The sequence below is a fragment of the Hyaena hyaena genome, unplaced genomic scaffold (genome assembly GCF_003009895.1).
Source record: "Hyaena hyaena isolate Hyena2069 unplaced genomic scaffold, ASM300989v1 scaffold_18, whole genome shotgun sequence".
NCBI lineage: Eukaryota > Metazoa > Chordata > Mammalia > Carnivora > Hyaenidae > Hyaena > Hyaena hyaena.
This window is the reverse complement of record NW_024080649.1, coordinates 465,713-492,525: the sequence shown is the minus strand read 5'-3', so window position 1 is coordinate 492,525 and position 26,813 is coordinate 465,713. Positions and strand designations below refer to the sequence as shown.

Here is a 26,813-nt window from a genome sequence, read left to right as displayed (position 1 = left end):
GGTTCCTCAGGAAACTAACAATAGAACTCCCCTATGACCCAGCAATAGCACTGCTAGGAATTTACCCAAGGGATACAGAAATGCTGAGGCATAGGAGCACATGTACCCCAATGTTCATAGCAGCACTCTCCACAATAGCTAAAACATGGAAAGAGCCTAAGTGTCCATCAACAGATGAATGGATCAAGAAGATGTGGTTTATCTATACCATGGAATACTACATGGCAATGAGAAACAATGAAATCTGGCCATGTGTAGCAACATGGATGGACCTTGAGGGTGTTATGCTGAGCGAAATAAGTCAGGCAGAGAAGGACAAATATCATATGTTTGCACGTATAGGAGGATTAGGAGGAACTTGACGGAGGAACAAGCGGGAGAAGAAGGGCGGAAATGGTGGGGGAAAGGGAGAGAGGCAAACCATGAGAGGCTCTTGAATGCTGACAAAAACTGAGGACTGATGGATGTGGGGGGGAGGGGGGGATGGGCATGGAGGAGGGCACTTTGGGGATGAGCACTGAGTGTTATGTGGAAACTAATTTGACAATAAACTATTTGTAAAAAAAAACAAAAAAAAAAAACTTACTTTCATCTAAGAAATGTCTCAATTTAAGTAAAAGCCTGATGGGGCATCTGGGTGGCTCAGTCAGTTAAGTGTCTGACTTTTGATTTCAGCTCAGGTCATGATCTCATGGTTTGTGGGTTTGAGCCCTGCATTGAGCTGTGTGCTGATAGTGCTGAGCCTGCTTGGGATTCTCTCTCTCCCTCTCTCTCTGATCCCCACCCCTTGCCCCCCCCCATCAAAAAAAGCCTGTTTTGGGAAGAATTAAATGAAAAGATTGATTTCTTTATCATACATAAGAAAGCAGTTGTGTGAGTGTGTGTGTGTGTGTGTGTGTGAGAGAGAGAGAGAGAGAGACTTCAAAGTAGAAAATGTCTAGGAAAACACTTTTAATTTTACAGGTAGAACTTCTCTCTGGTAGAAGTTAATGTGTTGCATTCCAATCTCTAGGAGAAAAAAAGGAAAAAAAAAGACTCTATAGCAAATATGGGGGGAAAGAAGCCATTAAATTTGAGAAATGAGAAATGTGAACAAGATTTAAAAGATCAAACCTATCATTTTTTAAAAATGTTTATTTATTTTTGAGAGAGAATGCAAGTGAGGGAGGGGCAGAGAGAGAGGGAGACACAGAATCCAAAGCAGGCTTCAGGCTCTGAGCTGTGAGCACAGAGCCCAGTGTGCAGCTTGAACCCACAAACCACAAGATCATGACCTGAGCCGAAGTCAGATGATGAACCGACTGAGCCACGCAGGTGCCCCCAAACCTATCGTTTTTGATGATAAGTGTAAATAAGTTAAACCTGAAACATCTCAGTTTAGATTGAAAAGCAAAGCCAACTACATTCAATTTTTGAGACAACTTAATGTCAGGTGCAAAGCAGAAGTTAGAAAAGTTAAAAGTAAAGGTTGGAAAACTTCTGTCAGGCAAAGACTAATATGAAAACGGGACTGGCAGACTTAACATCGGGCAACGTGGAACTGAAGGTGAAGTATTGAGCAAAACAAATTGGGTAATTTCATAGGGATAAAAGTTACAAGTTAAAATGAAGGTAAAATAGTTATGAACCTTTATAAATAGAAAAATTGATATATAAAGCAAAAATCTTAAATATTCTAGAAAAATGGACACAAATACAGTTGTGTTGTATTACAGAGCAAGTTAAAGCAAAAACAAAAAATACCCTACCACTTGTAGATGAAAAGAAAAAAATGAAATCCATTTCTTAAATAAATTCTTGGATCAGGGTGCCTGGGTGGCTCAGCTGGTTAAGCGTCCGGCTCTTGATCTTGGCTCAGGTCATGATCTCACTGGTTTGTGAGTTCTAGCCCCATATCGGACTATGTACTGTCAGTGTGGAGCCTACTTGGGATTCTCTCTCTCCCTGTCTTTCTGTGCCTCCCCTGCTCTCTCTCTCTCTCTCTCTCAGAATAAATAAATAAACTTAAAAAACAAATTATTGAATCAATAAAGAAATAAAAATTATCATTACAGATTATTTAGAATAGTGTGGCCATGAGAACAGTAGTCCCAAAATTTGTGCGATGTGGCCCAAATCTCCATTTTGGGGACATATTTTTTTACCTTAATAAGAAGACCTGATTTCTTAGAAACATTAATAATTCTCCCAAAATTGATGTAGCACAATTCTCATTAGAATTCCAATGTTTTTTAAACAACAGCTAAAATAACTTTATAGTTCATATGAAAGAGTATTTGAGAACACATAAAACTTACAGGAAGTAGAAAAAGCAATGAGGGAGGGACTTGGCTTATATCTACTAGCTCTTTGTAAAGCTGCTACAATAGAACAGAATGGCTTTGCCACAACAATGGATAGAACAGAGGATTCAGAAATAGATTCAGGTATATAACACAGGTGGGAAAATGATGACTTATTTGATTAATGGTGCTGGCACAGTTGGCTAGCCCTCTGGAATAAAATGAGATTGTATTAAAATCAAATGTTACATGGCTCTAGAATGCATGGGTTAGAACCATAGTTTTGGTCTCAGAGGGTAGCAGCTTGGAGTCTATTGGAGATGGAAGAACAGGTGGTGATGAAATGCACATGGTATGACCCCCCAGATTTTGGAAACAACCAAAACCTCCAAACAGACAGACAAACAACAAATCCATCATAAACGTGAGTAGATGTTTGTGTGGTCATGAAGCAGAGGTGTGACAGGACCACATCAAACCATAAACCTCAGTTACCTGGGAGTGGGGGTTACTGATGTTTTCTTTGCAGATCTTTGTGTTGTTTGACTGTGTGAAATGAACACTTTCTCCTTTTGGGTTTTGGGAAGACAAATTTAATAAAACATGTTCACAGATGCCATCTAGTTGGTTACCCTCTTGACCATCAGATCTCCCTAGCTGGACCTGTGAGAGCTGGTATTCCAAAGAATAACCCCTTTAAGATAGCGCAGCCAGCGGACAGCTCTGATGGCCAGGACTGAGCTGGGTAGAGGTGCCCGGGCTAGACAGGATCCCAAGACCGGCCGCTGGGGTCAGTGGAAGAGCTTGGGCTTCTTGTCCTGCCTCTGCCACGTCACACGTATGTGCCAGGAGAAGCCGTTTTCCCCACCTGGGCCCTAGTGTCAATCCTGCAGGTGCCAGGATCATCGTGGTCATCACCTTCCTCACACCCTCTATCCCCTTACCCGATGCTCCGCCGAGCTGCGTCGGGGTCTATGGCCTTCACTGAGCCGATCAGAGGTTTCTTCTTGTTCTCCTGCAGCTGGAAGTGGTAGAAGGGCTGCTGGAAGCTGGGGGGCTCGTCCACATCTGTGACGTTGATGATGACCCGGGTGGTTTTTCTGGGGGAGGTGCTGCTCAGGTAGTGGAGGTTGATGGTGGGATCTGTGGCCTCGATGGTGAAGATGTATTGGTGAATGTATTCATAGTCCAGGGGCTGTGGAAGGGAAAAGTATGGCGGGCACCTGCTCTGAGCGAAGCACGTGACCTGAGATCTTCACAGCAATCCTGCAAGGTTGCACTGGGATGACGCCCATTTTATAGGTGGGGAAAGTGGTGTTTCCATGGTCATCAAGAGAGTGGCTAGGGCTGTCTGTCTGTCTTCCACTTCTCCCCACTGCATCTCAGCAACCTCAGGGCTGCACCCCCAGCCCTAACTCTGTGGCTGGCCCTGCTCCAAGTATTGAGGACACACAGTGGGCGAGCTACAGTCCTGCTCTCTAGGGGAACCCAACCAGTAGTTCTAGCCACAGGTCCTGAAGTATGTGCCTTTTCTTTGTGCTTTGCTTCTTCTGCCTTTGCCCACTTCACACTCTCCTACTCAAGAAGCCAGATCCGAAGGTAACCAGATGTCTTCTTGGAACCCATCTTGCCTCCCTGACACAAGTAATCACTACTTGCAAGGGTTGCTGTAGCACTGACATATGGCTGCCCTGTGTATCTCCGCTTGTCTTCACCACTCCTTGACAGCTTTGGTGCTGTGGAGGCCATGTGACTCACCTAGGTGCCTCTGGTCCCCAGTGCAGGGCTGGACTGGGCCCAGCTCAGGCAGAGGGGTTCTAGAATATCCCCATTGAGGGATGTCCCATCCCTGGCCCAGGAACCCCAGTCCTCTGCATGACCATTCTAGAGGCATTTATGTCCCTTCCCTCCTCTTCCAGATTCAGTTGGCCTGACTGCTCTGTCTGTACGCAGCAGCCGCTGCCAGTGGCCACCCACCCCCACAGTGCTCCCTGCTTGCTTACACACTGTGGCTCTCTGCTGTGGGTGCCTGCATCACTACCAGGGCTCTACTTCGGTGGGTTCCCAGGGCAGGCCAGAGAGCACGAGAGTGAACAGCCTCTGGCGTTACAGGATGCTACCAGTGAGACTGCCCCACTTGCCTGTAGTATTAACCTGACAGTTAAGGAGCCTGTATCATTCCTTTTTTTTTTTTTTTAAAGCTTATTTATTTTTTTTTGAGAGAGAGAGAATGAGTAGGTGAGGGGCAGAGAGAGAGAGCGCAAGAGTGAGAATCCCAAGCAGGCTCTGCACTCTGAGTGCAGAGCACCATGTGGGGCTTGATCTCACAAGTGATGAGGTCATGACCTGAGCATAAATCCAGAGTCAGGTGCTCAACAGACTGAGCCACCCAGGCGCCCCTCTATCCTTCCTCTTACCTGTCACTGCCCCTGAGGTTTCCTGAGATCACTTCCGAAGTAAATTATTTACGCTCAAATCCTTGCCTTAAGGTCTGCTTCTGGGATAACCCAGCCTAAGGCACCGACCCTTCTCTCCTGGCTCTCCTTTCCTAGCTCCATGGTCACAAGCTCATGAGCACATGGCCAGCTCTGAGCTGACCCAGGATGTGCACCTTTGATGGCTTCTGACCTTGGAGCAGCCCCTGGGTGAGTCCTGAGAATGCCAGGAGCCCTGAGCCCCACATCTGATGTCATTGCTGCATGCCTACAAACCTTCATGGGCTTGATGATGCCCTCGTTGTGGTTGGGGTCCGTCTCGATGGTGAAGGTGTCCCTGTATTCGCCCTGCACGATGCTGTACTTGGTCATCCGGTTCTGGGGCTCATCTGGGTCCTCAACAAACAGAGAGCCCAAGGAGCTGCCCACACGGATATCTTCAGGCACCGCAAATGTGTACTTGCCTGATGCAAATAAGGTGCCCCCCAGGGCATTGGGTTAATGAGATAGACAAGGTGGTTGTCCCTCACACTATCCTAATGCTTTTTTATACGGGAAATCAGCATGACAAAGTAATAAGAAAAATGATGATGCTGATAATAATACCATCACAAGAATTTGGGGTCCCAAGGCAAAGAGGTTCTACTCTCTCTATCCTTCCATCCCTCCATCCATTTAACAAATAGTTATTGAATACCTGTATGCTGGGTACTTTCCTAGGGGACCTCTCATTTGACAAGAGAGACAAGTCCTGCCTTTTGGGAGCTTCTGTCATATACAGTGAGGCCACTTTGGAAACACTGGCCTGTCGCTGGGATGGCTGAGCCTCTGAATTACATGTCAGCATCGGAAGGTACAAGTGGTGAATTAGCTGACTTTCCTCCCCAGCCTTCACCAGGGCATGTGAAAAACTCTTGTCACACATTTTTTTGCGAGGAGAGAATCAGTCTGTGTATGGGCTCAGGGCCCAGCCTCAGCTCTGGCTATGGAACTTTCTGTACCCTCTTCACCAGCTCACAGGGGTTTTCTAGCTAGGGCCTAGAGTTTTCCGAGTCCCTAGAACTAGGTGAAACTATTCCTTTCTGGTAGTGGGACTCTGGGCAAAGTGGTGGCACATAGCAGGGAGTGTGATTTCCCCATGGCCTGTGAAAGCACCATGGCAGTTGGCATTTGGACAGCCTTGGGAAGGTGTGCAGGATGCACCAAAATGACTTTTCTGGGCTTTAGGCCCACCCTGGGGTCAAGGGAGAGGTAGAGGGACTCTGAGCTTCTCCACAAGATTCCCCAGGCCACTGAGTCTGGGGTATCTCAACCCCAATCCTCCCCAGGGCACTGGAGGGGAGCTTACTTTGGGTGAAGATGGGAAAATTGTCATTGACGTCCTGTAGAGTGACTTGCACTGTCGCTGTGCCTGAGTCTCCTCGGAGGCCCTGGGCATCTCGTGCTTCCACAACGATCTCATACTTGGCCCGTGTCTCTCGGTCCAAGTTTTTGGTTGTCGTGAAAATGAGTCCTGCAAAAAATGTCCAGCAGGAGCCATGTTACTTGAAGGACTTCTAGAAAATACTGGTGCCTGGGCCCTGTTCAGAGTTAACATAAAAGCTGATGCAAATCAGGTGACTTGACAGCTGACTTGAAAGCTCCCCAGGTGACTCCACTGTGCAGCGAGAGCTAGAACTGCCAGCCAGCCACCCCCTACCCTCACACTCTGTGCTGCTAGACCAAAGCTGCCCAGACAGTCTGGTCCAGCACTGGTCCTGGCTTCCTGGAGCACAGTGTTGAGATAGAATGTGAGGCCACAGCCCGGCTCAGCATGGAGAGAGTGCTGTGATGGATAGTGATGCCTGCTTGGCACATCATTGGTTGTGGTGGTATCCGTGCCATGTACTTGCCATCTCTCTGAAAGATGGTGTGTCCCAGGCCTGACCTCCTGGACTTCTGTCTTGCTCCCCAAACTCTGTCCTTATAGGTTTTGTAAAGTCACACTGAGTGGATAATTACTGCGGGCCACAGGTAATACATTATTTGATGCAGACTTCACAGCTGCCGTGCAAAGCGAACGTACATTTTCCCATTTTAAGGGTGAGAGAACTAAGGCTCGCAGAGGATAGTTGACTTGCCTCGGGTTGTTAGAGGCAGTGAGTAGCAGAACTGGGTTTGGAAACTAGATCTGTCCTACTCTACACCCAGAGCTGCTAACCAGCAATCTCTTCTGCTTCTTGTGTCACTCCTTGGGTCCTGGTTTTGTTCCCTGGACTGGAGTCCACATCTTGGCAGCTGTCTGCTTCCTTCTTCCCTCATCAGCCGCCTTGTTTTAATGTGTATAAGCAATGATTTCCATGGGATCGTGTGGCTGGGCGGTAGCTGACACCCGTCAGACTAGACTTCCCTCAATGCTTGCACCTCAGATATCCCCCCTACCCGGCTCCAAGCCAGTGCCTGCCCCAGCGGATTAGTGATACACACCAGAACCATCAATAGCAAAATATTCTTCTCCCTTCAGGATTTGGTACATGACACTGGCATGGTCTGCCACAGTGGGATCATCTGCATCAATGGCTGTCACACGGATGACTGAGGTCCCTGAGGAAAGAGAATCCAGGGTTACTGCCTTGTGACTGTCGGCCCCATGCCCCATTTCCAGATGAGGACAGATGGGGCTCAGGCTCTTCCCTCAACGTACTGTCCTCAGGGCCTGAGGGAGAAAAGATTGTTTTGTTTCCCGAGGAGACTGCAAGGGGGCAAAGTACTGGAGGTTCAGCCTAGTCATCTTTGAAGGAGGCAAAGAGAACAGGTAGTTTTTAGTCACGGGAGAAGTGAGGGAGGAGGCAGATGGTTAGGGTCATGAGGAGAGAGAGAGGAGAGGCAAGGGCTGCTTCTTCCTTCTCCTGGAAGGATGAGAACAAAGGAATGTAAAGGTGCCCCACAGGGTGAGTGTTACGTTTCTGTTTCTCTTGGACTCCAGGATCCCCAACCCCCTACTTAACAGGAAGGTCTGTAATGATCTCCCAGGTTCTTGGCCAAGAACCCTGGATGAAGGGGTGGGGAAGGGAATCCTTTTCTGGTACCTCCTAGTGGCTAGGGGTAGAATTGAGGAAGTGGTAACTTCAAGAAGCCTGGGATCCAGGCTGGTTTCACATCTTGGGGTGAGGGCTCTAGTCTTCCCTCTCCACTCCTGCATAAGTCCTAGAGAGGAGTGATTTTGCTGTGGTGCCAGAGTTGGTAATTCTTCATGTGCAAAGGCTACACCCTTAGAGTGCCAATCCTGAATTAGGGAAGTGGGTGGGGTTTGCTCCAAAGAATAATGAGAACATTATTGTCTATGTGTTTCTGATGGTTAGGGCTCGCTCAGTCCATGATCAGGGTCAGAACTCAGTCCATGGTGAGGATCAGGGCTCAGTCCATGATTGGGGTAAGAACTCAGTCTATGATGAGGATTAGGACTCAGTCTATGACTAGGGTCAGGGCTCAGTCTGTGACTAAGTCAGGGCTCACCATGGGGCCAGGTCAGAGTTTAATCTTTAGGGATCAGAGTTTCTTTCAAGCTACATAAAAAAGCAACCGCCCTGAACTCACTGAATCCTGATCCCAGACAGTGAAGCCGCTGATAAGAGAGGCGCCTTCAGGCTGGGGACGAGAAGGGGAGGAGTGAGAGGGACAAACAAGGCACGTACCCACGGCTGACCTCTCTGGTACAGATGCGTTGAAGAGCCGGTGCGTGAACACAGGCCAGTTGTCATTCACATCATGAACTTTGATGGTGAAGCTGGAAGGAGACTCTAAGTCCTTACTGGTGTTCTTGTCTACCACGAGGGCAGTAAGGTGGTACTCAGGGATCTTCTCCCTGTCCAGCCTCTCAAAGGCATATACGTCTCCTGAGTCCTCATTGACCCGGAAGACCTTGCCGGCCGACTCTCCTCTGAGCAGGTACTTGGCGTTCTTGAGGTTCACACTTGATTTGATCTAGGAAAGAAGAGGTGCCATGAGCTCTCCTCTGAGCAGGGGTGGCTGTGTGCGTGTGTGAACGTGTGCGCACACATGTGAGTGTGCAAGTATGTAGGTTATGTCGGTGTGTGTATATGTGTGTGTGTGTACGTGCATACCTGCATGTTTGTGCACGCTTGAATGTGGTGCTGGCGAGGGATCCTGAATGTGACACTGCAGTGTTTACAGTAGTCTCTGACTGGTCATTAGCATGTTCTCAGCCAGGTCACTGCAAACACCACATCAGTCTGACTCGCCCAGCACTCTGCCCTCATATGCCTCCAGCAGTGCTTCTGGCATTGTAGGTGCTCATAAGGCGTTTTTTGAGTAAAGGAGTACACTTGGTGCCAGCGGAAGGCAAGGGGTAGTTTGCTCCTGAGAAGGTCTCTTAACTGCTCTGAGTTGTGGTAGCCTCATCTGTAGAATGGAGATAATATTACTCCAGATATTGAGCTGCTCCAGTGAGCAGAATGGCACTTTTGAAAGTGAATTCCAGGGGCGCCTGGGTGGCTTAGTCGGTTAAGCGTCTGACTTTCGCTTAGGTCATGATCTCGCGGTTCGTGGGTTCGAGCTCTGCGTCGGGCTCTGTGCTGACTGCCAGCTCAGAGCCTGGAGCCTGTTTCAGAGTCTGTGACTCCCTCTCTCTCTGACCCTCCCCTGCTCATGCTGTCTCTCTCTCTTTCCTAGAAATAAATAAAAAATTAAAAAAAAAAAGAAAAGAAAGTGAATTCCAGGACACACTAGTCTCTTTGGCTGTTCCACACAAAAGTTGGGTCCCAGGGAGCTGGGAGATGGCTTACACTGGCCTGGATCTCAAGAGCCAACTTGCATTTTTAGGAACATTTTGTGAGCTGGTTGTTAAACACAGCCATTATTAAAAATCCAATTACATGAACTTATAAATTACATGAATTCTATAAAAACAAAGGTAGCATACCCCAAATTGATTGCTTTCGCATTACCAAACTGCATTTTGCTATGTTCTTGAGGTTATGTCTATTGTGTTGAATGATGGAAATACCACACAGTGCTGTGTTAATACATATCTTTTCACAACTGCCTTCATTGACATCACATTGGGAGCTGGAAACAGACATGGTGGAAGTATTTACACCATGGAAATGAGCAAATGCTATGAATCAGGACTTTTTCTCCTGGAGAACAGTTTGTCAAACATATATCAGCACACCAGTGGTCCTGGTCAATTTAGTTTTGGAATGACATGTAAAATGTTCTCATCTCGGAGATTTACAATGTACGGTCTTGTAGAAAAAAACTCTAATGAGCTTTAACTTAGGATTTCCCACTCTTTTTAGACCATGGACCCCTTTTTCTTTGTAACACATACTATTAGTGCCCTAAGGAACAAGATTTAGAAAAAGATTTGGAAACTAATGTGTGTAAAGCAACTTGCACAGACTGTAACGATAGATCCATGTGATAAAAGATATTAGGTTAGAAGTGGCTGAACATTTCATTTATAGAAACAGAGACTCTTCAGAACATCAGAGAATTGTATTTCATGGAGTGATACTCTCACAGATGATTAGAATGTTCAAAAAATGTACTGCAATTCAATTAAAAGTATATAAGTTGGATGCCTTTAAGGTGTCAAGCAGCACGCTGAAAACACAGAGGTAGCCCAGACCTTATTCTTGCTATCAGGGCCTGGGTCAAAGCCCCAGGGGCTCAGACTCTTAGGATGGGCAGTATTTAAGGGTCCAGGGATAAGAGCCTTGAGTGAAGGTGTCTGATGAGGAGAATCAAGAGAGAGTGTGTCTCAAGACAGGAGAGGGAGCAGCAAGAAGGGTGTGGTCAAATCCCGTGAATCTTGGGGCACCTGGGTGGCTCAGTGTCCGACTCTTGATTTCAACTCATGATCTCATGGTTTGTGGATTTGAGCCCCTCATTGAGCTCTGTGCTGACAGTGAGGAGCCTGCTTGGGATTCTGTGTTTCCCCCTCTCCCTGCCCCTCCCCTGCTCGCTCTCTCAAAAATAAATAAATAGATTTTGAATACTCGCCCTTTATTCGATATGTCATTTGCAAATATTTTTTCCCATTCTGTCAGTTGCCTTTTAGTTTTGTTGATTGTTTCACTGAGGGTTGATGGGGAGTGGGGGAGGGGGAAAGTGAGTGATGGGCATTGAGGAGGGCACTTGTTGGGATGAGCACTGGGTGTTGTATGGAAACCAATTTGACAATAAATTTATTAAAAGGATAAATAAAACATTAAAAAATCCCATGAGTCTGGAAAGCATCCCTAGGGTGTAGCAGTAGTGCAGACATTGGATTGGTGGGAGCAGCATCAGGGCCGGGGCTGGTAGGGTGAGAAGCCAGAGGCCAGAGCTTGGAGAAGAGGCTGCAAGGTGAGGAAGTGGAGACAAGGAGTAAGGACTCTCTGCCTTGAGTGGAGCAAGGCTGTCATGTGCAGGGGTCAGGTGGTTTCATGAGGAGTTCCAGGACCTAGGGGCCAGGACGTATGATGAACAGCGGGTCAGGAGGCAAGAAGCAAATACCCAAGCTCTGCAACCTGCGGTGTGGGGGAACAGTGGGGGTTTAAGGAGAAGGGACAGTCTGGGACTCTTTGTGAGTTGCTCAGGGTTAGATGGTAGCTCCAAACTTGGTTCTGGGTGGGTGCATCAGGACCCACACGGGCAAGGGTAGTGATGGGGACCAGTGGAGCTTTGATCTATTTTATTGGAATTCTGCATAAGATTCCATTTGAGTATAAGCTCCTTCCCTCCAACTATAATTTTTTTGAACAGTTTCAGATTTATGGAAAAATTGAGAAGATAGTACAGAAAGTTCTCAGATATCCTGCTTCCAGTTTCCACTATCATCAATATCTTATGTTAATATTGTGTTAGTATGGTGCCTTTATTGTAAGTAGTGGACCAACACTGATACGTTAGTAGTCACTGGGGGCCATAGCTCATACCAGTGTCCTCAGTGTTTGCTTCATTTCCTTCTTCTGCTCTAGGAGCCCGGCCAGGACACCATATTACATCTTGTCACCACGTTTCTTTGGGCTCCTCTTGGTTGTGACAGTTTCTCAATTTCAATGTTTTTGATGACCTTGGCCATTTTGAGGAGTACTGGTCAGGTATTTTGTAGGATGCTCTTTACTGCAATTTGTCTGATATTTTTCTCATGATCAGACTGAGATTATGGGTTTCTGGGAGCAGTCTTTTTTTTTTTTTTTTTTTTAATTATCACTATATTTGGTCATAAAGTCTTAATGCCGAAAGCCATGCTGACCCATATTTGTAGATTCAAAAGGCTGCAAGGCCCACTCCCATTGTCCACCCAGTCTGTAAACAAAGCCTCCGGACTGTGGCCTTGATAAACAGGGATTTCCTTCCTTCAGATTACGTCTTTGGGAGCCAGGAGGTGATCCTTGGAACCCTGTTCTTGGCTCTCCCAGGCACCCTGTTCTTTCCCTGGGTGGGGACTGTGTGTGGCTCCTCTGTCCTCTGGCCCCATGCCAGGTGCAAAGTAAACTCTGTTGGCAGTTGATGGCAGGCCTGACGTTCTTCCTGCTGCTTGAAGACCCTTGGGAGAGCCTTCTGAAGGTTTCTGTGTCAGAGCTGCGTATGATGCAGGTGGCCTCTGCTTTCTGCTGACTCTTCCTGACTCACCCTGCAGATTTTTCTTGGGGCCGGCCCTTCTCATCAGTGGCTGATTCATGGCACAGTTATCCCATTGGGAAAGATGTAGGTGGATTGATGACATTTTCCTCTATGACACAGAGTTCACATTTGTGTTGAGAGTCAGGAACCCTATGGTTTTCTAAGGCTAGGTTCTCCTCGGGCTCTGTCCTGGTCCTGCTGTGTGACCCTGGTCAAACATCTTTCTCTCTGAGTGGTCGTACTGAGGCATTTAGAATTCCCAGCCATTCTAGGGAGCCAGAGGAGCCTGGGGGCACAGTGAGCTGGTTGTGGGCAGGCTGTGAGTGGAGATTCTGCAGCTGGCCCCACCCCAAGCTGCTGTGGCTTTTGTGGTGCCAAGGCCCAGCTGTACCCTCCCCCATCAAAGGGTATTTCCAGCCTGTTTCTCTGTGACCAGAGGGATCCTCCATGCCTGCTTTTTGCGGGGTTCTTTATCTGATCTGTGTTGTCCCTATGGACTAGCACGGGCAAACCATTTCTGTAAAGGGCCAGGAAGTAAATACCTCCAGCTCTGTTGGTCATGTGGTGTTTGTCGCAACTCTTCACCTCTGCCATCAGAGCAGCCATGGCCATTTGTTGTGCATGGCCTTGCCTCTCTTCCAGTGAGACTTTACAAAACCAGGCCGTGATGGTTCTGCCAGTTCTGATTTTAGACCACAAGCTTCATAAAGGTAGGCACTGTATCTATTTTTGCCCACTGTTGTTATGCTTGACCCCATACTTCCTCTTACTGGCACATTGATCTGTTTTTCTCTTTAGTTGATCATGTTTAGATTCCAAGAAACTGACAAGTTGAGATTTTATATACCTGTAAGAAATTTTTCTCCACACGAAAACTCTCAAAATACCTGGGGCAACTATCTGCCATCGAGTGTGGAATTCCACCACTAGAGCCATTGGTTTGAGTTAGAATGGATGGATTTGATGTCACTAATACTTTGACACAGTGAAGACCAGTTCCCTGGTCACTCAGATTAGCTCCAGGCCCTAAGACAGTGGCTGGAGATGAACAGGTTTTAAAGGGGGAGGAAGTAAGGGTTAGGGCCTTAGGCGCTGCCTTGGAGGGCAGGGTTGGGGCAGGCACCATATTATGGGTGTCCTAGAATATGAGGAGTTGTGTGGGGTGACAGGGAACCAGGGAGGGATAGTCGGAGAGAAAGGGGTTTTTCAGGTTAGAGGCCTGGACCAGGGTTGGCATCCTGTGGCCTGGATGATGAATTCTGTCACCAGCCCAGAGGCTGCTCAAGGCCCCCGGATTTCTTGGATGGGAGAATTTAATGGCAATCTTGGCTGGTTCTGCCGTAAGTCCTGAACCCTCAGGCCAGGCCGGCCCCCTGTGTGCAGGCTGGCCCTTCCCCTGGTGATATTTAGTCCACAGACTGAGGTCCGGGAGAAAATGAAGCAGAGCATTCCACCAGCACCTTCCTCTTCACCTTTGCTGCCATTATTGTCTTCATCGTCATGACCGCTACTGTCATCACTACCACGGCCCCGTCACCTGTCCCTTTACTGTCACTAGCACAGCCTTTCCCTTCATCATTGTGACCACGACCGCTGCCACTGCCTCTGCCACCTCTACCAGCTCTGCCACATTTCCCTCACAGCCATCGTCCCCGCCACAACACCTGCCACCAGCTCTACCACCACCGTCACTGCTGACGCCACTTCTGCTCTGGAGCTGAGCCTTACCTTGCCCACATAATGGGGAAGCGAGGTGTTTTTCTCTTCATCGATGTGCATCTGGTTCCAAATCCAGTCCCTCTTCTGGCGCCGGTGGGCAGCCGGTTGGGCAGGGTTAGCACCTTCCGAGGTTGCCGCCAGCAGGCCCAGGCACATGCCTGCCGAGGCCAGCAGCACCGTGAGCATCTGCATCTTCCTGAGAGGCACCAGTCTGGGCACAGAGAGGGGACACCATCAGGGCATGTTGGTCACCACCCTGAGTGTGAGCAGTTCCCAGGGATGACTGAACTTCCTTCTGTCATCCTTCCCTCTCTGCTGATACCAGCAGAACCAGACACTGTTCCTGCCCCCAGATTGCTTCGGTCTGGAAGAGGAAGGCAGACACAGAAACGCCTCCTGAAGTGTCAGGTCTGCTGGTGTCGAAACCCCGAGGAGGGCTCCCTACAGGGAAGGTTTTCTAGAAGAGAGGGTGATGCTGATGGTAGCTCCCAAAGCCCTGCGCAAGGGGGACCCCAGTTATCCCCATGTTACACACAGGAGGCTAGGTTCACATTGGAGCAAGTGGTGGGGCTGGGAATGGAGCCTTAGTGTCTGACCTCAACAGCTATCACTTATCAAGTACATATGACAAGCATGACACTGTTCCAAACATTTTACGTGTGTTATCTCATTTAATTTTTGTAGTAACCCTCCAGATGGATATAATTATAATGCTCATTTTACTGATAAGCCGAGGAACAGAAGGGTTTAGTTAACATTCCTGAGATCACCTACGCAGGGACTGGCAGATCCAGACTTGAACCAGGTCTGTCTGGCCCCAGAGTTCACGTTTTTTCCCACTGGTCTCTTTTGTCCTCGCAGCTGCTGTGGGGCGGGACTTAAAGATGCCTCTGAACAAATATGCCCCCCCCCCCCCCAGCATGAGAGCCCCTGGGGCAAGTTGCTTTGATGCTGTCGTCAGAAAGCGCTTGGGAAACCTAAATGTCCTAACCCAGAGGGTCAGGCCCTCACCAGGCCCAGAGCTCACAGTTGGTGATCAGCTGAGGAACTATCACAAGAGCAGGGGTGGGGGAGGGTGGAGGATTTAGAGCCTGGTCTCATTGGACTGGCTTCATAATTGGTGGGACCCAGTGCAAAATGGAAACGTGGGGCCCTGTGTTCAAAGACCATTAAGAATTTCAAGATGGGGATGCCTGAGTGGCTCAGTCGGTTAAGCATCCAACTTCAGCTCAGGTCATGATCTTGCGGTTCGTGGGTTTGAGCCCTGTGTCAGACTCTGTGCTGACAGCTCAGAGCGTGGAGCCTGCTTGGGGTTCTGTATCTCCCTCTCTCTCTGCCTCTCCCCTCCCCCCCCTCGCCCCCGACACTCTGTCTCTCTCTCTCAAAAATAAATAAATGTTAAAAAAAAAAAAGAATTTCAATCAAGATGGAGACAGAAGAACATAAAAGCAGGCATCACGCACCAGGTCCAGTGTGCTTGCTTGCCCTGAAAGGGAGCTCTTGGGACAGGGATCAGCCTGGACCGGGAACTTGGGTCATCTAGAAATGAGGGGCTGGCTTCAATCTGAATTCCAGAAAGAGAGATTTTCCCCACTGCTCCATGGTGTGTGGAGGCTCTGACCCTGGCTTTCCCTGTGCCCTCTCAATCCTGACCCTATCAGCCAACTCATGCTGGGTCCCTGTGTCACTGATCTGTGGCTCCTGGAGTAGTTCAGGGGCAAAAGGCAGGTAGGTGGGAATGGGAACCAGGGCTTCTGCCTAGAGAGAGACCAGGCCCACTAGATGCTGTGTCAGAGGCTACTGCCCTGCTCATCCCCCACCTTGGCCCATGGGAGAGCCTGGATTCTGCACATTACAGGAGGTCTCTAAACTCCAGTAACATTTCCTCTGAGACGCTGGCGCCGGGCTGTCCTCAGAGAGGGCCCAGGGTGTCTGCTCTGGGCTAGCCTGGCCTCTGGGTCTGCTGATCGTAGTATTTGTGATCCCCACCCTATGGGCCCTGCTGCTGGCCAGGAGGAAGTGGGCTCCCAGGGTTGGGTAGTACAGGGCTCTGAGGAGTCCTCACAATGCACATGCCATGTGCCTGGGGAGAGGCTCTGGGTCTCAGTTTCCTCAGTTGTGAGGTGGTGGAACTGGAGGAGGCTTGGTGTCCTTTGACGTAGGAGGTAGAGAGGGTGGCCATTCCAGGCGGGAGGAAGGCAGTGAACAAAGGCTTGGGGAGGTTGGACATCCCGGCCAGGAAGTTGGTCCTGACTCAGGGGAGTTGGCCGGCATGCCTCTGCCCCAGCCTCGCTGGGCCCAGGACTCGCGGGTCATTTCCTTCTTTGCCTACAAAAGAACTGCGAATCTTGGTTCTTTCTTCCTCTCAAGTGAGAAGTGACTCAAAAATGAAAAAGTAATTCGAACAGAAGTGAAACCAAGAATAGGGAGAGAGAGTCCTCAGGCTTTTTGGCAAGATGGGGTGAGAGAGCCCATGCACTGAGCTAACAGGCACATGGCGCCTGTCCTCAGGGAGTGCATGCTGTAGTGGGAACACCAGAAAAATAGGTGAATTGGGAAAATAGAATCTAGTGATACATTGGGGGGGGGGGGTGCAACAGAGAGAGGGGTTGGCTGACTGGGACTATGAGGTCAGAGAGGCCTCTCAGAGAGATGACACTTCAACCAGCATCTGAGTGTTAGTCCTAGAAACACCAGGGGTAAAGAAGGGCATTCCAGGCAGAAGGACCAGCATGTGCAAAGGCCCTGGGGTGGAAAAATGATTGGTGTACCCCCAGGTCAGGTAGAAATGAGCAGTAGGGGGTGGGGGACAGGAAGAGGTGACCAGGTCAGTGTAGTAGGCTGACTGATACCTCCCCGCCTCTAAAGGTGTCCATGTCTGAATCCCTGGAATGTGTGAATATGTTACTCTTTATGGCAAAAGGACTTTTAGAATATAGAGTTAAGCATCTTGAGATAGGGAGATGGTCCTGGATTATATGGACCATACTATGTGTAGTATAATCACACTGTCTTTAAAAGATGAAGGCAAGAGGATCGGAATCAGGAAAAAGGAGATGTGAGAGTGGAGACAGAAATGGTTGTGATATGGGGCTGCAGGCCAGGGAATATGGGTGGCTTCTGAAAGCCAGAAAAGGCAAGGAAACAGACTTTCCCCTAGATTTCCAGAGGAATGCAGCCCTGATCTTAGCCCGCTGAAACCCATGTCAGGCCTCAGATCCCCCAAACTACAAGATGAAAAGGAAATAAGTTTGTGTTGTTTTGAGTCACCATGTTTGGGCGGTTTGCTGGCTTAGCTGTTGGAATGGCTACTGTGGGGTTGTGTGAGGCCTTGTAGGGCAGCCTGGGGCGGGAGACGGACGTTGTCTGATTTGCAAGAGGCCTTCCCTGCAGTGAGGAGATAGGCTGGGAGATGGGAGGCCCGGGAGTGGTGGTCAGTGTCACCCAGGTCGGGGTGAGGAGGGGAGGGCCCTGCAGTGTTCTTCTGGGGTAGACTCACTGGGACTTGCTGGGGCAGGGTCTGGGGCAGGGAGAGATGGAAAGGAGCCCTGGACGGCCCCCCAGTCTGAGCTGAGCAGGGCCTCCCCTGCATCCTCCATTGCCACGGGACTGGCCCTGGTGCTCACGCCCAGGCCCCACTCCAGTCTCAGATCACACCGCCTCCCCTTCCTGGAGGACATTCTGTCTCGCCCCATCTGTGTCTTCCTTGTGCCTAAAGCCAGTCTCATCCCTCCATGGAGCTTTCCTCTCCAGGCTCACGCGGTGTCACCATAGGGTGATGGTGGTGTTTGCGGGCTCTGTGGTTTTGCAGCACCTTGGTTGCACTGCTCCGCGGCTGCGTGACTGTGCACAGAACATGTCACCTCTCTGAGGCTGGATTTCACTATCTGTACCACGGGAACACTAGCATCTACCTCTCAGGGTTGTTTTCAGGCCCAACTTCAAAAGTATTTGCAAAAGGTAGCTAACAGTGAAACCAAACGTGGACGAATCTTCCCTGACACTTGGGTTCTGCTTCCTGAGTAGTCAATTTACTGTTCTTATTCTTTCAACCCAGTAATTGGGCGGGGGTTTGCAGGTCCCTGCCCTGTCAGATCCATGCCCCCTGCATGTTTGCTGTAGGCTTCAACAGCCTGTTTGCTCCCTTTAAAAAAAAATTTTTTTTTAAATCTTTTATTTATTTCTAAGAGAGAGAGAGAGACAGCATGAACAGGGGAGGGTCAGAGGGAGAAGGAGACACAGAATCTGAAACAGGCTCCAGGCTCTGAGCTGGCAGTCAGCACAGAGCCCAACATGGGGCTTGAACCCACGAACCATGAGATCATGACCTGAGCCGAAGTCAGAGGCTTAACCAGCTGAGCCACCCAGGTGCCCCACCTTTTTGCTCCCTTAACCAAGCTTACAGCTCTGTAAGTATTTCCTTCATAAAGTCCCTGCATTGACCCCTCCCCCCCCGGGTAACTTCTTTTTCCCACTGGGACCCTGTCTGATACAATGAATGTGGCTTTCTCTTTTCTGGCCCTGCTTGGACGGGCCAGTGGTCTCATGCCTGACAGCTGTCATCATCCAAATGGATAACCACACTGGACTTAAAGAAATCAGAGGCCACCAGTCATTGGCTTTGGCCACATGGCTCACAGGGGGCATTAACCCCTTGCTGGGCTTTGCCTGGCTCCACACACACAGTGTTCTCTGAACGTGCAGAAAAGTCCCTTGGATTCTAGTCTGTGTTCAGTGGAGGCCCTGCTCTGAGCCCTAGAGAGGTCCCTTGGCACACAGGATTGGCACTGACTCCCACAGTCACCCCACCTCACTGGTGTGTCACTTGCATTGGGGAGGGACTTGTGTGTAACAGTGAGCAGTTAGTGAGGGGGAAGGACTTTGGAGATGGGGCCTTTGGGAGATGAGGATCATATCATCCCACCTCTGTCCCCAGATAGGACCCCGGAGTACCCTCTCAAGATAGCTCCTTCCTGTCTGGGGCAGTGGAGGGGGGCTAACATCCAGAGTACCTCCTCAGTGGCACGTTATCTCACTTAAACCGTGCAAACTGCAAGGTAGTTGGCAGTAATCCCACTCTCCAGGTGAGGCTCAGAGAGGTGGAGTGTGTCATCCCAGGTCATGTAGCGGCAAGAGATAGAGCCAGTATTAGAACTTCGGTGGCCTTTCACCCCAAACACTGCTTTTCCCCACCGTGCCTCCCCCTCTCTGTCTCTGTGGGGACATTCACATGCATGATAATAAAATACTATTCTCCATGCTTGGTTTTCATGTTATCCCCAGGCTATAGGAATTATCACCGCCATTTCACAGAGGGAGAAACTGAGGCACAGACACAAGCAACTGATAGATCTAGAACCCTCACCCAGCTCTTTTTCTGAATCTTGGGTTCCTTCTATACTCAAACTCAGAGGGACCCGAGGGACTTTTCCAACTGAAAAGCCACATTTGTTTATGTCTTTTGTATTTTGTGTTAGAAATTTTGCCCTCAGAATGGGGGCTGAGAAGAAAGGTTTTGTCAGCCAGTTGTTTCTCTTCCCACTGCTGATGGAGAGGAAGTCAGCTGGCAGGATTTGCTGTGCCCAGAGCTGGAAACAGAATTTCCCTTGGCTGCACCTCTGGCGGTGTGGTCAGAGCCACAGCTGGGGTCAGCCTCATTTCAGCTCTTTACCTCCCTACAAGCCCTTTACCTTCACTGAGTTTTTGGAGTGGTTGGAACGCTGCCAGGTGGATTTGGGGCCTGCGGATTTTGGAAGTGATTTGCGTGCTCAGAAACTCCCAGCTGAACAGCCCCAGGAACTTGTCTGACAATAGCCTTGGGGGAAAGGGGATCTGCTCAGCAGCTCAGATGTGTGTGGTGGGCACACAGAGGCCAGGGGCCTGCCCGTGTCCTTGTCATCCAGGCTTTGTGACCGCGCCCCATCCCTGGAGCTTCTCTAGAGGCTTTTGAGGGCAGCTTCATGCATTCCTGGATAAGAGTGGGCCCTCTGGACCCTCAGTTGGTCTGGGAAGGTCTTAGAGGCCCAGACTGAGAGGACAGAGTGTGTGGTTCAAGGTGAGCAGGCATGGAACCCAGGAGAAGGGGCATAGGAGCCTCGGAGAACCTGGGGGACAGCCGGGCTCACTGATGCCCGGATGGGAGGTTGGGGCCTCAGAGAGCTCTCAGCTCCAGCTCTGTGTCCACAGTGGTGGGACCACTGATGTCAGAACCTTGGTGCCTGGACTGGGTCTGAGGACTGAGGGGTGGCTCTGAAGGTTGTTGAGCCACGTGTGAGGGCCTGTGCCTCTGTCTGCTCCTCTTATTACCTGTCTGGATCCTGAGGGTGTTTGGTGAGCTTCTAGTAGCAGCCCCAGCCTGTAGGACATCAACACCCATCAGGCTTGGGGTACCTGGGTGGCTCAGGTGGTTGAGCGTCCAACTTTAACCAGGTCATGGTCATGTGGTTCGCCCCACATCCAGCTCGCTGCCGTTACCTCAGAGCCCACTTCAGATCCTCTGTCCACCCCCCTCTGCCCCTCCCTCTCTTTCAAAAATAAATAAATATAAAAAAACAAAAACAAAAACAAATACCCACCAGGCCTGGTCACACCCTCCCAGCCTCTGCACTTCACATTCTGTCTCCTCTGCCTTGATTTAGTTACATGTCACCACTTCTCTGAAGCTTTCTATAGAGCCCTGGGCTTACATAGCCACACAACAAACATTTATTGTATGCCTACTGTGTGCCAGGCACTGAACTACATGTGGGGAGCAAACACAGGCTGTATTCCCATGGGAGGGGATACTAAGTGCTTGATAAAAAAAATTATGCAGTTTAAAATTGTGAGGTGTGCTGGTGGAGAAGAGCAGGAAACTGGGTCCATACTGGGCTGAGGGTCTCAGTCCAAGAGTAAGTCCTGCCTCTCTCTGAGCTGCTGTGAGACATTTGGCAAACATCCCTTAGGTCCCTTTCTGTTTGTGGGCCTCATCTGTTGCTGGGATTTGGTCTTGAAGGGGCTGGTGAAGTCCGCTCAGCTCTGTGATTTTGAAAAGGGCTAGGGCGACACAGAGGGAAACAGAGGAGGGGAGGGGCTGGAAATAGATCCTAGGAAGCCTGGATCTAGCTGGGAGCCCCTCAATGAGGCAGCCTGGCAGGTGTCCCTGGGCTCATCCTGCCCCCAGCCACTGGCAGGCCCCTGCTCCTTGACCTGACCAGAGCCCTGCTCTAGCTGGAGGCTTCTGGGGCTGAGTCTGGGCTTGAAGGGGTAATCAGGCAGGCTGGAAGCCCTTTGGAGTGGGGTAGAGGAAGCTTGCAAGTCAGGGATATACCCATGACATCCTCACGCCTCATGGACACCCTCACCTGTGTCCACATACCTACGCACCCTGTCCCCACTCATCTGCCCATGCCAACTCTGAAGAGTCTCTGCCATGCGGAGCGGCCCCTCTGCGCCCGTGCAGTACCCAGTACCTGCCCCTCCCCCCCCGTCATCTGGGACAAGATCTGGCAGCTGAGTCCAGCCCCAGGCAAAACCTCAGAGGGTGGACAGGACGGTCAGTTCCAGCCCAACCTCCTACAGGCTCTGGACTCTAGCCCAGAGGCACGGGGTCAGGGATCAGGGGCTGGACTTTGGGAGGAAGGCCCAGAACATGTGAGAGCTGTGCCTGTGGGAAGGGCAAGTGCTCGAGCCCCCTATTCCTTGTGTGGCTGTGGGTGGCTCCTTCCTTTGCCCTCCCACCCCACCTCCTTGAGCCTCAGTCCAGAACAGACTCCTTCAGGGACCCCCCACATTGTCTGCCTGGTCCCCAGCATTTACAGCTGGGCCTTGGCAGCTATGGACACTGGGCGGATGAAGGGTGAGGCCCTGCCAGCCTTGGGCATGGGGTGTGTTGCGGGCAGGATTAGGCAGCTATGAGCTGGCCTCTTGGGGCTTTCTCCTGGTTTGTGGCCCAGTTCAGCCTAGGGACCTGCTCCCATGGGTCCCAGACCTGATCCCCTTCCCTTGGGGTCCTGCCAACAGCTTCCCTGTCTCTGCTCCCCTTCGAGGTGACCATGCTGCTCCCCTGCTGACCACTCTTCCCTGGCTCCCCATCCCTGCAGCGTGATGCCTAGCTCCCAAGCCTGTGTTCAAGGCCCAGCATGGCATGTCCCCTGCCCACTCTTCTGGATTTCCTCTCCCCCATCTCGCCCCTTCCAGCCATGAGGAGGCACATTGCTCTTCCTATCTCCAGCAGGCTTTTGTACAGGCTTTTCCCTCTGCATGGATTGCCCTTCCTTGCTATGTCCCCTGGGTGAATGCTCTACTTCTTTTCAAACCCTGGGCTGCCTCCTCGATGAGATCTTCTGATTGACTCCTGCTCAGAGCACAGCCCCTGTCTCCCGGCCCCGAGAGTCTCTGATGAGGCAGTTTCTGGGCCTAGGGCTCCAATTCATCCCAGCATCCAGCTTCCTGAACCAAAGCCCTGGACTGGAGGTGTCAGTGTCCCCACTGCTGCTTGTCAGCCTGCCTCAGTCTCCAGTTCTGGTCTTGTCTCTGCTTCTCTCCTCACTTGCAGGATTTAAAACAAATTTGCATATTTGTGGACAACACCTTTGGGGGGGGTCAGAGCAGGTGCAATTGTTGGTATAGCTCAAAAGAATCTCCTCCCTGTCCCTAAATAGCATTGATAATGGCCCATCACATGAGACATACCACCAGTAGGATTTTGATTCTCTGAGGACAAGATTATCCTTCTTACGGGTCTCCAGTGAACACATACCTGTCACTGTGCAGGGGACCCTCTTATGTACAGCTAGCAAGACAGAGCTTATCAGTTGCCATTCACCCCTTACCATACCCGTGGCAGACTTCACTGATCACAGTATCACATTCCCACTGTATTCCCACAGTATTCATTCCCACTGAACTTGAACTCAGCCCCTGAATCCTGATGGCAATCTTTCAAGTAGACACTAGCAATTCGCCAAACCTAGTTTGTGATTTGAAACAGTTTCCTGCTGGGTTTCTGGGTTCTAGGGTCATCCAGTTTATCCCCCCATCTTCTAATGGGTCAGCTCCAAGCTTCAAGGATAGAACACCCCTTCCCTACACCAGGGAGACTTTTCCAGCATTCTCTGGGATTCCTGACTTCAACTGGGGCTCTGAGGCAGTCAAAGGGAGCAACAGAATGAGCCCCACACAGCTGCCTGTTTTTACTGGCCCAGCTTCTCAAAAGCTTTGTGGCCTCAGGCCCATTCCTTGCCCTCTCTGAGCCCCAGCTCCTTCATCTATAACAGAGGCAACAATAGCTGCCTCCTGGGTCAGGAGGTTTAAATGAGATCATGGGTGAGAAGCCTGGTATGCAGTAGGTGCTCAGTAAGTATGCAGGTGTCTTGACCCTCAGGTCCCCACCCACTCCAGCCTGGTGGCTGTGGGCTTGACTGGCCAACTAACACCTGACTGCATTTCCTCTTTCTGCTTTAGGCCCGCCCCCTATACCCCTCTGTTCTGCAGAAGGAAATCTCATTCACTGCCTACCTGCCCCTGGGGTCCCTGCTTTCCCTTCCTGCCAGGATCTGATTGTTACTGTGTCCCAAGACAATCTGGAGTCCCTGAATGAGTTTATGGACCATTTGGTCCATCCCCTGCCCTAGAGAGATTAGAAGACTGAAGCCCAGAGATACTTCTCAGTATCCTCTGGGACTCATGCTCTTCTTCCAGGAAGGCTTCAGGGATTTTTCCACCCAGTATCTTCTTGGGCTTGTGTTAGGATGGGCTTTTTAGTATCTCTAGCCAGAAGCCAAACTCCTCAGGGCAGGACCTGTCTCCTAGAACATTTCTCCCAGGATCATTGGGTTCCTAGCTTGTCCTTGTACCTGCTTCTGTGGCTTCAACTCTCAGGTTCAATCCTCCTTAACTTTTCCCCTTTCCAAGCTTCACTGTGGAACGTGGTGGGGCTGTAGGGTCAGAAGGGGCTGGCCTCACTCATATTTTGCTTCCATCTCATGCTTGCTATGTAGCCTGGGACTGGATGCTTGGTCTCTCTCAGCATCTGTGGTCTCCTCTGCCAAATGGGAATTCTTTTAGTAGCTTCAAGGATGCCAAGGCGGTGCAGAGAGGGGCCGGAAGTAGCAGGTTTGGATCCCCATGGGGGAGGGGCCCGAGATTTTTCCAGAGTGAGTGGCTGTTGTGTTCACCTCTTGTCCCCAAGGCAGTAGCAGAACTGTGAGTCAGCCAACTTTGGAGGAAAATAAGTGTGGCCCCTCTGGTTTCCTGCCCTCATGTCCGGCCCTTGTTTAGCAGCACAATTGGTCAGGTTGAGACGGCAGTGGCCAGCTTAACCCCTGCGAGGCCAGTGCTCGCTTCCCCTACTGCCTTAAGACAGGCAGTGGGCATTGGCAGGGCCGCCTGGGGGCTCAGCAGCTCCTGGTCCCCTTGGAGGCCACCTGCTGCCCTCCGGGCTGGGCCCCAAAGGTGGCAGGACTCTGCTGCTCCCTATCACCTAATGGGGCACCAGAGCTCCTGGTTCTGTCATTCATGGCCGTCAGTGTCACTAGCCCTCCTGGCACTGCCTGCTCTGAAAAACCCTGTGGCCAGCCAGACTCCCTAAATCCTCCAAGCTGCCTAGGCTTCCTGCCTCCCCCGGCATGCCCTTCACGTCATGGGGATCCTCTCTGCCCCCTTCACACAGCAGCATCATCCGCGGGTGGGGGTGAGCCCGGGGCCCAGCGTGATTGCCAGAGGCGTTGCTGAGTCGATGTCCTCTCACCTGCGCCCTCCTTGCTCCCACTTGCCATGGACTGGCTGACCTCAGGGGTCAAAACCTTTATGACAGTCACAGCTCTGGTGTGGCGGGTAAATTCGGCTGTGATTTCTTAAAGGTGCCCCTCCCCTGTGCCATTCCTGGTGCCAGTCCGGGGTGTGTACATTGCCTTCTTCAGTAGTCTATGAGAAGACTGTTTTCTCTGTTGTACAGATGGGAAAGCGGAGACATGGTGCTGGAAAGAGCCTGGGCTTTGGGGTTCAGATCCTGCTTCTCATCTCCCTCCCGCTCTTCCTCTGCCCAGTCTCACCCATCTAAGTTGCACCCCCTGAGGAACAGAGAAAGGACTCATCTAACTCTTTTGTTGGCAGTAGTGGAATCAAGAACTCCATCAGCCTGAGTGGCTCATTCGCTTGAGCGTCTGACTCTTGATCTTGGCTCAGGTCATGATCTCATGGTTGGTGGGACTGAGCCCCGTGTCAGCACAGAGCCTGCTTGGGATTCTCCCTCTCCCTCTCTTTCTCTCTCCCCCAGTCACACACTCACTCTCTCTATCTCTCTCTCTCTGAAAATAAAAATAAACATAAAAAAGAAGAATCTTTTATCCTTACCACCTGCAGTTCCCTCAGCGGCTTGCACGAGTCACACACAGGTTTGGAGAACATGGAGGTTTGGAGGCTCTGAGTAAATTTTGCAGAGTAACATGGGAAGGAGTGATAGAGCTGGGTATCTCACCCTAAAGTGCTTGTGTTCAATTCTTTTTGGGGGAACTTCCCTAAAATATGAGGGCTGTGGGGTCCCAAACTTGGGGTGTCTGGGGAGAAAGGGTGGGCCACTTTCCCAGCTACAGCTCCCATGGCTTGTACCTGGTCCCTGCAGTGTCTGGGGCAGGGAGGGGTGGGATCTGTAGGCAGGGCCTCAGGTGCCCAGAGCTAAGTCAGCTTGCCTATTCTTAAGGTGAGGGCACTGGCTGACAGAGAGGGGCTGCGCTCAGAGCCCCCCTTCCAGGCTCCTCTCCCAGTGCCATAATAGAACTTTGGCAGCAGGGATGATGTGAGGCTTTGGAAGGTCCTTTCCCATGGGGGAGGGCCACCCAAAGGGAGACTAGGCCTGGGGGCCAGTCTTGTGCCTCTGGTGTGCTGGCAGCTCAGACCCCTGTGCTCTCTGAAACATAGCGCAGATGGAAGCCAGTGGGCCTTCAAGGCTCATGGAGTTGGAGGGTCTACCTGTGAAAGAACTTCCCCTGCCAAGTACGGAGAATTCTTAGTTGTGCCCACGACACCACCACTGGCTCACTGCTCTGAGCTGGGAGGAGACTTGGTCTGTCCCCAAGAAACGGCTCTTCCCTAGGACCCCAACAATGACCGCTCTACAGTTGGGACAGCCAAGCACCCTCTCACCTTGGGCACTTGGAGACATGTCTGGGGTGGAGTAGGGTGTGGGGATTCCTCACTCACCGTGCTCACGGGCTGAAAGGTGTCTTCCGTCCGCCTGTCCGTGTGGGGCTGAGCTGCTGTGGAGCTCTGTGGAGCTCAGCGGATAGCTCTCGAGGGGAGCCACACCCAGCCGATGAAGGAGGCCTGACTGCCGCCCCTTCAGGTTTTCCAGCTGGCCCTGGCCCACTTCCCCCTGGGATGGTTTCCTGTTATTGTTCCTTTGTGAGGGCCGGGCTGGCTGCAGATAGGCAGGCTCCGTGGTGGGCGGCTGCCTCAGCCCAGTCAGGCCGTCCTCACCGAGGCCTAGGCGTGGACTGGACCTGGGACGCTCAACCCATTTCCCAGTCCCAGGCCTCAGCTCTGCTTCTCATGTGGCCTGGAGCCAGACAAACCCCCCTCCCCCACCTGGATGCTCAGTTTCCTCATCTGTAAATGGGGATAATCAGAGCCTCAAACTCAAATGGGTGTTGAGACCAGCAAGAGTCAAAATGAAACTGGAGGTGGGATCCAGTCCATCAGGACCAAACAGCTGGGGGTGGGAGGGGCACCGATTCTGTGAACCTTGAGAGTCCTAGGAGCAGCTTTTATAAACTGAACATACTGC

General features: G+C 50.8%; 1 protein-coding gene across 2 annotated transcripts in view; it reads right to left on the bottom strand.

The window, feature by feature from the left end:
• Window positions 1-26,407, bottom strand: part of CDH5 (cadherin 5) — a 36,943-nt gene extending 10,536 nt beyond the window's left edge. The window contains exons 1-7 of one of the 2 annotated variants that reach the window (XM_039223161.1): window positions 26,231-26,407; window positions 14,060-14,261; window positions 8,392-8,680; window positions 7,184-7,300; window positions 6,066-6,230; window positions 4,994-5,181; window positions 3,227-3,477 (exon numbers count right to left, since the gene is read on the bottom strand). In XM_039223161.1, the coding sequence (XP_039079092.1) occupies window positions 3,227-3,477; window positions 4,994-5,181; window positions 6,066-6,230; window positions 7,184-7,300; window positions 8,392-8,680; window positions 14,060-14,242 (1,193 nt within the window). In that variant the 5' untranslated portion in view covers window positions 14,243-14,261; window positions 26,231-26,407. Of the gene's footprint in view, window positions 1-3,226; window positions 3,478-4,993; window positions 5,182-6,065; window positions 6,231-7,183; window positions 7,301-8,391; window positions 8,681-14,059; window positions 14,262-14,585; window positions 14,608-26,230 lie in introns of those variants that run through there. The other variant, XM_039223165.1, reaches the window with a different exon arrangement.
• Between the last annotated feature and the right edge of the window lie 406 nt (window positions 26,408-26,813).